This window comes from Nicotiana tabacum, chromosome 4 (assembly GCF_000715075.1).
Source record: "Nicotiana tabacum cultivar K326 chromosome 4, ASM71507v2, whole genome shotgun sequence".
Classification (NCBI taxonomy): Eukaryota; Viridiplantae; Streptophyta; class Magnoliopsida; order Solanales; family Solanaceae; genus Nicotiana; species Nicotiana tabacum.
The window spans coordinates 98,890,382-98,900,546 of record NC_134083.1 but is presented as its reverse complement, the minus strand read 5'-3'; the positions used below and the strand labels follow the sequence as shown (position 1 = coordinate 98,900,546).

At 31.7% G+C, this 10,165-nt stretch overlaps 1 protein-coding gene across 1 annotated transcript; it reads right to left on the bottom strand.

The window, feature by feature from the left end:
• Positions 1–6,531: 6,531 nt before the first annotated feature.
• Positions 6,532–9,178, bottom strand: LOC107802401 (large ribosomal subunit protein eL15). Its single transcript, XM_016625892.2, has 4 exons — positions 9,043–9,178; positions 8,376–8,542; positions 7,364–7,561; positions 6,532–7,079 (listed from the first exon to the last, which is right to left on the bottom strand). The coding sequence occupies exons 1-4, from the start codon at positions 9,044–9,046 to the stop codon at positions 6,834–6,836; spliced, it is 615 nt and encodes a 204-aa protein (XP_016481378.1). The 5' UTR covers positions 9,047–9,178; the 3' UTR covers positions 6,532–6,833.
• Between the last annotated feature and the right edge of the window lie 987 nt (positions 9,179–10,165).

The following is a 10,165-nucleotide window of genomic DNA, read 5'->3' as shown; positions in this document are numbered from 1 at the left end:
TGCATTATGGTAAGGGAGAGTGTTAATGCACGAAGGGTGATGCCGTGCCATATTGTGAGTGTTAATGCACGAAGGGTGATGTTGTGCCATATTGTGAGTGTTAATGCACGAAAGGTGATGTCGTGCCATATTATGAGTGTTAATGCACGAAGGGTGATGGCATGCCATGATATGAGTGTTAATGCACGAAGCGTGATGTCGTGCCGTTTCTATTAATTTTATGGTGAGATTGAGAGTAAAAGCACGAAGGGTGATGCCGTGCATATTTCCTTATTGTATTCACTATTCCTGTTGATTCATGGTATATTGACTGCTCCGGTGATCATTCTGTTGTAGTTCTTTATTTTATATTTTCCTCAGTATGTTCCCCTCCCGACAATTCCTGTTTAGTTCTTCATTTATGTTATTTGTATATACAATGTTAAATTGTACAGGTTGATTTGTCGGTGCCTTGCCTTAGTCTCGTCACTACTTCGTCGAGGTTAGGCTCGACACTTATCAGTACATGGGGTCTGTTGTACTGATGCTGCACTCTGCACTTTCTGTACAGATTTTGATACCGGCTCAAGTTGATCGAGATTTTTTTATTGGTCCGCTGTCCGGAGATTGAAGGTAGATCTGTTGGCGTTCACAGACCTTGAAGTCCTCGTCTATCTTTTATGCCCTACTATTTTCTTTCATTCATACAGTTGTATTTTTTTCAGACTATTACTTGTAGTAAATTCTAGAATGCTTGTGAATTGTTACTCCAGATCCGTGTGGCAGTAATTAATACAGTTTTATGATATTTCGCACTTATTATATTTTATCTTAGTTAATTATTGTTAATTACTGAAAGAGAATAAGGAATTGGTTTAATGATTCTCTAACGTTGGCTTGCCTAGCAAGTGAAATGTTAGGCGATATCACGGTCCCGTCGGTAAAAAATTTCGGATCGTGACAAAGTGACGTGAACTCCTCCACTTTATAAGCTCAGCACGTTGGTTGTGCGTTCAACGGTAATGGCTTCGATGGTAGAAGCCTTCTCGTCTATTAATATAATAAATTTGTATGTATGTTAAGAAAGTTGCAAAACCTCAAAATATACAAGGGGTGGATTGGATATATATTTATAAAATCATAGTAACAAATAATAATAATAATAATAATAATTGATTAGTAATTACTAAAATAAAAATAATGTGGTTGTGCTGTAAATATCAGTATGTATGGGGCATATATCTAAATACAAAAAAATACATATGGTAGAGTCTTATAATAAAAACAATTTTAATAACAAAAATTCTATAGCAATAATTTTAATTTTTTGTTTAAAAGTTTTTACAGATTTACTTGGGAATTTTGATGGGATTTACTTGCAAATATTTCCCAATGAAAATCCACAAGAAAACCCCCAACTTCCATAAACATTTTACCAAAAATTTAATGGAATTTTTAGCATTTCCTACGAAAAAACCCGCAAGTGATTTATATGCAAATTTAAAACCCCAAATAATTTACATACGGATTAAAAAAAACGTACCTGGGGATTTGTAAATTCCGCAGGTAATAATTACCTACGAAAGTTTTTCCATCGGATTTTTTTCAGAAGGAAAATCTGCAGGAAATCTTCCAAACATATTAGGTTACCTAGGCACCATAAAATCTTAAATCTTCGGCAAACTTTTCGGGGCTTTACACAAAGTATTAGTTATGCTGACTTTGTACAAAGTAACTAAAGGCTACCAAACATGGTATTAGTTATATTACTCCTAATACATGAATAACTTACCGTGTAACCAGCCAAACAACCACTTACACGTTGTATTGTATTATATTATTACTTTAAATACAATATTTATTTTGATTATTACTTAAATTGTATTGTATCATATCGTTAAATTTATTGTTACGTAACGACGAAAAGGGTCACTTTATGAAACGGCCGATTTGGTGTAGTCGCATCGTTCCCTTATTTTTCTCTCTCATCTTGTCCTTCCATATTATTAAATAATCTTATTTTATCATTTACCCTACCTTTTTATATAATAATTCTACCCCGTCACTTGGTTTTCCTTTATAATATTACAAGTTTCTTCTTCATATTGTTGGTGCATGACATCATGAAACGACATAAAATAATACAATCTATCCAAATATTATATACATCAGAATGATACAGTACAATATAATATAATATTATACGATACGATACATAACAACTATCCAAACAAGTAGTTAGTGTATGAAGTTGTTATACTTTCCCCCATTTTCCCCTCTAATTTTGTGTAAAAAATCAAACTCCAACTTCAACTTTAGACGATATACATTCTCTCCAACTTCAACTTTAGACAATTACATTCTCTTCTTCTTATCTCAAGTGCACTTTTAAATGCCTAATTAATCTATAGATGATAACCCTTATCTTCTTTTATTTTATTTTTCAAAGAAATATCATGACATTTTTTATATTTATTTTAATCAATGTTGTGGACTTACATATAAAACAAATCAAACTCTTCTTCTGAAGGTAAAAAGAAAGTGAAAAAATAATAATGAAAAGTATAAAGTTAATAACGTTGAATAAAGAAAGAAAGAGCATAACAACAAATTTCAAGATAAAATAGCTTTCTATTAGTAATTTCATAAATAACAGTTAAAATAAAATAAAAATCATATACACATCTGATAATAAAAGCAAGTGAGACCATTTTAAATTACTAGTTTCTATGTACGTGCGTTGCACGTAGATTTTTAGTAAATCATATATATGAAGATAAATCATATATATATGAAAGAATAATTATTTAAATTTCTTATTAATTATAAGAATCATTTTAAAGAAATTGACATGGAAAAAATACATTAATTTTTAATTGCGGAAGATTATTGTCATTACATTAACATAATAGTTGAATTCAAAATTATGAAGTATTCTGAGGGTCTACAAAGATGATAAATTTAATTAAGTTAGTTTGTATTTATAATATAGAAATATGCATTGTGCTCAAAGTTTATTTGAATGGGACTGAGAGATGTTAGTTTCATTAATGAATTGCTCGCCAACTTGAAATCGACTATCACTTTTTTGTCCCTTTCATTAACTTGATATACACTCATATGAAGTTTAATGAGTGAAAAACACCTATTACGTTTTGAATATGGAAACAACCACTGCCAATACTCAGATAAACTTTGGGCAACTTTCATCAACAATTTTACCTCCTTTTGATTCTTCCTTTTAAGACTTCGGCTTTAACTCTAGATGAAGATTGAGAGAATAGTTGAAAGCGTAAATTTTTTGGTGTTATTGCCTTATAATTAGAGTCAAAATATGATTAACTTATGTTTCAAATTATCCAAAGTTATTCTTTGATTGAATCTCGTTCCATCTCCATAGAAACTTTTTATATGTAAATAAAAAGAGTAATAGGATTTGCCAAAGATTTGTGACGTAAATCAAAAGAATTACTAACACTGTTCTTGGTCAAATCATGTTCCTTCTCCCTAAATAGAAGTAGAATTTTTATTAGTGCACGATTCGGAATCACACTTTTCCTAATGATTTCAAACTTAAATAGAAAAACCTCCTAGTAATTCCCAAAGAAAATAAAAAAGAAATAAATATTTGAATTTCTTAACTTAAATAAGCTATATATCTGGAACATATGTATACAACCACATAATAAACACAGTAACATTATAAAAACCAAGAATTCAGTATGCATGAAAAACATTGGAAAAACAACATTTATCTTCAAATCTCTGACCAATCCAAAACTTCAATCATACTTCGTTGTCTCTACAAGAGTATTGGAAGACAAATAAGATTAGTGCAAATACAACTTCTACAATTACACGAAGTATTACTACTAATTGATTCTGGTATTTAGTTTTTGTAGTGTATTGATCATGATCTGTGATTTATTAATTTATTATTCATCTAATGTTGTATAAAAAATGAGATTGTATAACTCCTCCAACATCGTAATAATACCGTAGAGAATATAAATCTAGAGGCTACACATGATCATCAAGCACAAACAGATGACCCTAGATAGTCCATATCAATCTTCCATTGATTGTAGTTCATGTTCAAGTATCAATCATCTTAATATTTCACATCCACGCACATAAAATAGGTATCAATAGTGGCGGAGGCATAATTTTCGTTAAGGGGTTCAAAAAAAAAATTAAAAAATTAAAAGAGATTGTAGCTAGTAGGAATTGAACCAATAACCTCACAAAGGTTTAGAATCCCTTGACCACTAAGCTATGCTTTTGGGCTATGTCAAGCAAATTCAAAACATAATATACAAATATAAAAAACAGATTTTGCTAAATGTACAGTGTTATTTTTCTCCCTAAATCTGCCCCTGGGTAGCAATGATAACTGTAATAGTTGCGAAAAAATTCTCGTCAATAAGTAGCCTTAAAGTCATCATATGGAGTTCCATTTTTAGTCACAAAAGTGATCTGAAGTAATGTAACTTAGAGAGAGAACCATCAACATGGAGATCAAAATGGCAAAAAAGAATAGAAGTGATTCCAAACAAACTGCTAGTTAGTTCTAGATCACATGAGAAACTTGTAAAAAAGTAAAACACGTTGGTTAATTATCCAATCACAATCCCACAAATAGTTTTTCCAATAACTTCAACTGGAAAGAGAAATAATACTTGTTGTCCATCTTGGCCCAACTCCTTGAAATCCCACAAGTAATTTGTTATTGGATGGTAAGTATTACCAGTAAAAGAGTATATAGAATGCTACATATATAACTCTAAACCAAAGCACGTTAATTGAGAACAGGACAAAAATAGTCATTGACGTGATCTAATTCATATACATGACCCTAAACCAAAGCATTACTCAATTTCAAAAAAGAAAATAGAAAAGAAAACTAATAAATACCTTTAGAGAACTTTGCTTCTTTCTACAACAACACTACAATTTATATCCAATACCCAAATCCCATAAACTAAAGATTTCAACGTTAAGAAATAAAGGAACAAAAAGAAAGCAACACCAAACCATGTTAGGACAATCATCTTTCATTAGCACAGAAATACGTAACTGAAGAGCGCCAAAAGAAACAAAAAAGAAAAGCTTTTGACATGCTTATAGCCAATTATAAGCTGTAATTTTTTGTAAATATATGATAATGGGAATGCAATGAAACATGAAGTTTATTATGTAAACTACTTATTGGTTTGGAACTTAAGGGAGAGATGTATGCGATTTTATAAGTTATTATGATGAATAATGTGAAACAATAACCTCTTTTTTTATAGGAATAGTTGGCTTATACCTTTTCTACCCTGATTCATGCAATGAATTTAAATCTCACACAAATTGGAAAACCAAATATATAGCGTAGACCAGAGAATAACTGAACCATACATATAGTTGTCTAAAACAATTAGGCTACTATCCTCTAAACCATGTCATATTTGGTTGTGATAACGATTAAGTCCAAAAAGAATTATAACCAATATCAACTTTGTAGCCAGGGTTGGCGTATGTGTAGTTTAAATCGAAAAAGAATTCTAGTCTTGGATAATTTACCATTATATCCTTAAATTATGCAAATATTTAAGGGTATAAAAGTCGATTGATATTTTGAGGATATTTTTGTCGTTCAATATTTAGCGTAAAATATTTATGCTTTTATAATAATATAGATAGATATATTCAATGCACATAATGCAAAAATTAATTATTAAACTATAGAAAGATTTTATAATACATTCTTAAAAGGATTCTCTTTTTATACTTATAATAAATTTTAAATTAATATTCATAAAAAAATTTCATCAGTGACAACCAAAACTCAAAATCTATATATAACACAACTAAGATATAAGAAAGATTGCAACTCAGATATATTTTTGGTGCACACACTATTGTAATTACATTTACAGAAAAAAAAATGCAGGTATACTTTATAACGTATTTTATTATTCTTGAAAGACTACTCTACTTGTACATTGTACGAACTTAAACTTAAATTATAGGTATCATACATAATACAAAAACATATTACATAGAAGGGAGATAAAAACGTCTAACAAAATAAATATCGCATAAGACAGAAAGGTGAGTTGAAGGAGAACTTGATTCTAAAGGAATGTTGGAAGGGAAAATTTTTGTCTTTCTTATTTTTCTAAAACGTCAAATATTTAAAACAAATACATTTCCCCAATAAAATTACTCTCTGTCGAATTTATATAGAGATATCTGAATCGATACGAAATTTAAAAAGTAGTCAAAACTTTTGAAATATGTGACCTAAAACAAATCATACATATATATGTGGCTGTAAATCATCTCAATAAGAATTAAACATAAAAGTTTGAAATTAATTTATTTCTGAATAAGAAAATATGATATTTTGACGAAAAAGAAAATTGAGACAGTATAATATATGACCGAAAGGAGTAATATTGTTTAAATATCTAGGATACATGAGAAGAAGTAAAAGGAATAGCAACAGCTAGCTCGTTTAATCCTAGCTGGAAGAGTGAAAACCTCTCTATAACTGGATGAATAAACGAACCAAGGATATCAACTAGAAGAGGAAAAAGAAGAATGAGCAATAACAGATAATCCAGTGACTTTAGAATTTCAAACTTCACCCACAAGACCCAAGAACCTCTACTGTCAAATTACATATACCAAAATAACTCCCTTTGATAGAGTAGTACTCATGTATCAGATTATCTAGAATTAAAGTTTGCTCAACACAAACTCAGTTGCTCTGTAAAGTGAGCAACATGACTTGCCAGACTAAAAGGGTTACAACATTAAAGACAAAACTGGGCGACAACAATGGCTCAAAACTACCAAGCAGATTAACGGTAGCGGCGGAGAGAGAGAGTTTGGTTCCTCTTCCAGGTTGCTCTTCTTGAAGGACGTGCTTTGTGGTGCAGGTGTCCTTTTCCTCGGAGACCCCTGTATTTCTTACCAGCTGAAGTGAGACCACGAAGTTCTCTGTGCTTATGCACTGGGTTGCATATCCAGTTAATCCTTGGATCATTACGGATGGCAGCATGGGCTTGGTCAACCAGGATCACCTCAAAGTACTTGTAGGTGGAATCCTACATTCAACAACATTGCAATTCAGATTTTATAATTTTTTTTGAACCAAATATGGAGAAAAGAAAGGATTCAATGGAGACCACAGCATATCAATATCAAAGTAATATGACCTATTCGAGCAAACAAATATAAAATATCAATGTAGTCAAAACCAAAATTCAAGCAAACAAATAATTTAAACAACTTAAAATTAGCAATTACTGGTCATTCAGAATACGTGGTTCCTTGTCTGAAACAAAATAAGGATGCATTAATTTCAAGAAAGGAGTATCAACCAACTGACCTCATTAATCCAGTATGAATTGAGAACCTTAAGGCCGCCCAACTTCCTACCAGCACGCTCCTCAGCAACAGAGCGCTTGCTGCGCTGGAACTTCAATTGGGTAACACCTTGGTTGGTGGGCTTACCATACACAATACCTTTGGGAACAGGCCTCTTCCTTCCACCACGTTTCACACGGACACGGTAGACCACATAGCCCTATTATATAAAGATGACAAGTCATAAATTAGAACAGCCAAACAAAATCAAGCAAGAAAACATAAAACTTCTCCATAATGCTGTTATTTGGCGAACAATAACTGACAACTTGCAGGCCCTTATTAGAAAGATAACTTGTTAGAGCTTGTTTTCATTCCCTGGCACGGAAACTACATATAAATGATGAAAGAATAACCTAATAAGGGAATCCTGGATTTCTCCACAACCTAGACAACAAGCAGATATAACAGTCAAAGCTATACAATTGGTCTTGAGTTGTCCCCTTTTTTTGGTGTGACAAGTGATTTGTCTTAAGACTTATTTATTCTATCCGAAAATTTCTCGTAGCAGAAACTGCATCTAATGATGAAGGAATAAGGGAATTCTACGGGCTTCGACAAAGAAACCTATACAAACTAGCACTTTTGTGTCCTGGATTTCCACCCAATTAGAGCAATAACAAGAGATACAATAGTTAACACGATATAACTAGACTATAATCTCTTTATTTATTTTTTTCACAAGTGAACAGTAATTAATCTCTCTTTTTGGGTTTGTAGAGATAAATTTGGAACAAGAATGTCCCCTGCTCAAGGACAGCATGCACAAACTGAGAAACGATCCAAATTTAAGAAAACAGTTAAAAAAGAGTAGTGATTAATCTTATTGATTCAATCACCAAATGTCCTGTCGCCAGAAGCACTAACCTAAAAGGCTTCATACAGATCGGACACACTACTAAAAAGAACAACTCCTATAACAATTGGCATAGATCAAAATTCAGTAATTAAGAACACAACAAACAAACAGTTACCTGCTTGGCTTTGTAGCCCAAGCGACGTGCTTTGTCAGGACGAGTAGGCCTAGTAACACGCACAATGGAGGGAAGCTGGCGGTACTCCCAGCACCTCACCCTTTGCAAGAACCTCATCACATCAGACTGCTTCTTCCTCCATAACTCCGACACATAAGTGTAAGCACCTACATTTCCGCAACGATAGGAATTAATTGGACACTTCTAAATCTAAAACTTTTTCTTTTATTGGTAAATGATGTGTATCCAGACAAAAAAATGATGTGTATATAAATATCAGCATCAAGTGAGTGCTGAGGAATATGTACAATATAGCAACACTACAGGTTCCGTGATGTGCTCAAACAATCTAACATGGCTTCAAATCTAAAACCTTTTCTTCTCCACAAACACAAAAACAAATAAGCATAATAATCAAACCCGTTAAAACATCTCATCTGCTCAGAAAGATAAGCAATTATGTACATAGCGGAGAGCCCACTTGAAATATACACAAATAAACAAGTACTAAATGAAAATTCCAATTCTTTAAAGAAAACTACCAGAAATGCTACATAACTGTTCACAAAAAAAGGACCCATTTTCCAGCACTCAGATATTTACCTATTCAATGAAAACAGACACACACAAAAATAAAAGGAAAATGAGAGAATTTTGAGAACTTTACCCATTGAATCACTTCTGGTGTGTCTCTTCTCCTCTAGGATGGGTTGTGGAGGGACTAGGGTTTTACAATGTTAACGTTTTTAAACGATTATGACAGACGTCCTCAACTGGGCCTGTAGCTGGTTACTGGGCCAAACACGTTCTGTTTGAATGGGAAGGATCTGGGCTTATCTTGTCACTGGTTTGGGTTTATTCCACTCCCTTTTTAAGAATTGAGAAGGGACCTTTTACGTACGAAATTTTAAATTTATTTATCCGGTTTATTTAAGTTTTCATATTTATAGAAAGTAACTAAAAAAGCATATACAAATTTGATCAAAATCTATAATTATTTACAACTTGAGTATATTTTTTTTGTACATAATCCGGTCAAAAACTATAATTTATATACAACTTGTATATAATTATGTTAGTTATATATATTGTGTATGTCGTTTCTACACCTGAAATATAAAATATATACAATTTATTTATGTTTTCTTTTTCGAGTTTTAATATAAAATTCTAACCAAAACCACCTCGAATTTTCACCAAATTCTCTCAAAATTGAGATATAAACTTCAAAGGATATTCTCAATCAGCTATAACACCCAATCTAAACAAATAATAATTTTGTCAAATTTTATTTTCGAATTCAAAACTTCTAAACTTTTTAACCGTTGTCAATGGAGTTTTTAATGAATTATAGGATTTTCAATTCAATCTACTCGCTTCTGATTATACTATTTAGTTTATTGATTCCAAAAAACTAAAAGAAATCATCAATATGTTTACCTTTTTATTTCATCAAATGTAAATCCAACCACATCAATTATATTGGCTGCGTTCATGGAGCTTTCTGATAGTGCTACTTGGCTTGAGATTGAATGGGAGAGGGGGAAAACACACACACACACAGAGACAGAGACAGAGAGAGAATCGGAGATATTCAGTTACCACGTTAAAAAACTACTTATTTAATACTAAAATGTATAAAAGTGGTAAATTATATATCAACTTGTAATTAAGTTAAAACTCAATAGTGAGAGTAAATAAGTTTCAAAAACAGTATAATTAAGTAGAAATTCCAATAGAGAATATGTTAAAGAAAAATACGAGAAATGTATATTTTTAGCCATTCCCAA

Coding starts and splice junctions, on each gene's coding strand:
- LOC107802401 (XM_016625892.2), bottom strand. Junction 7,562..8,375: donor TGGGCTACAAAGCCAAGCAG/GTAACTGTTTGT, acceptor TTTATATAATAG/GGCTATGTGGTCTACCGTGT. Junction 7,080..7,363: donor ATTCATACTGGATTAATGAG/GTCAGTTGGTTG, acceptor TGTTGAATGTAG/GATTCCACCTACAAGTACTT.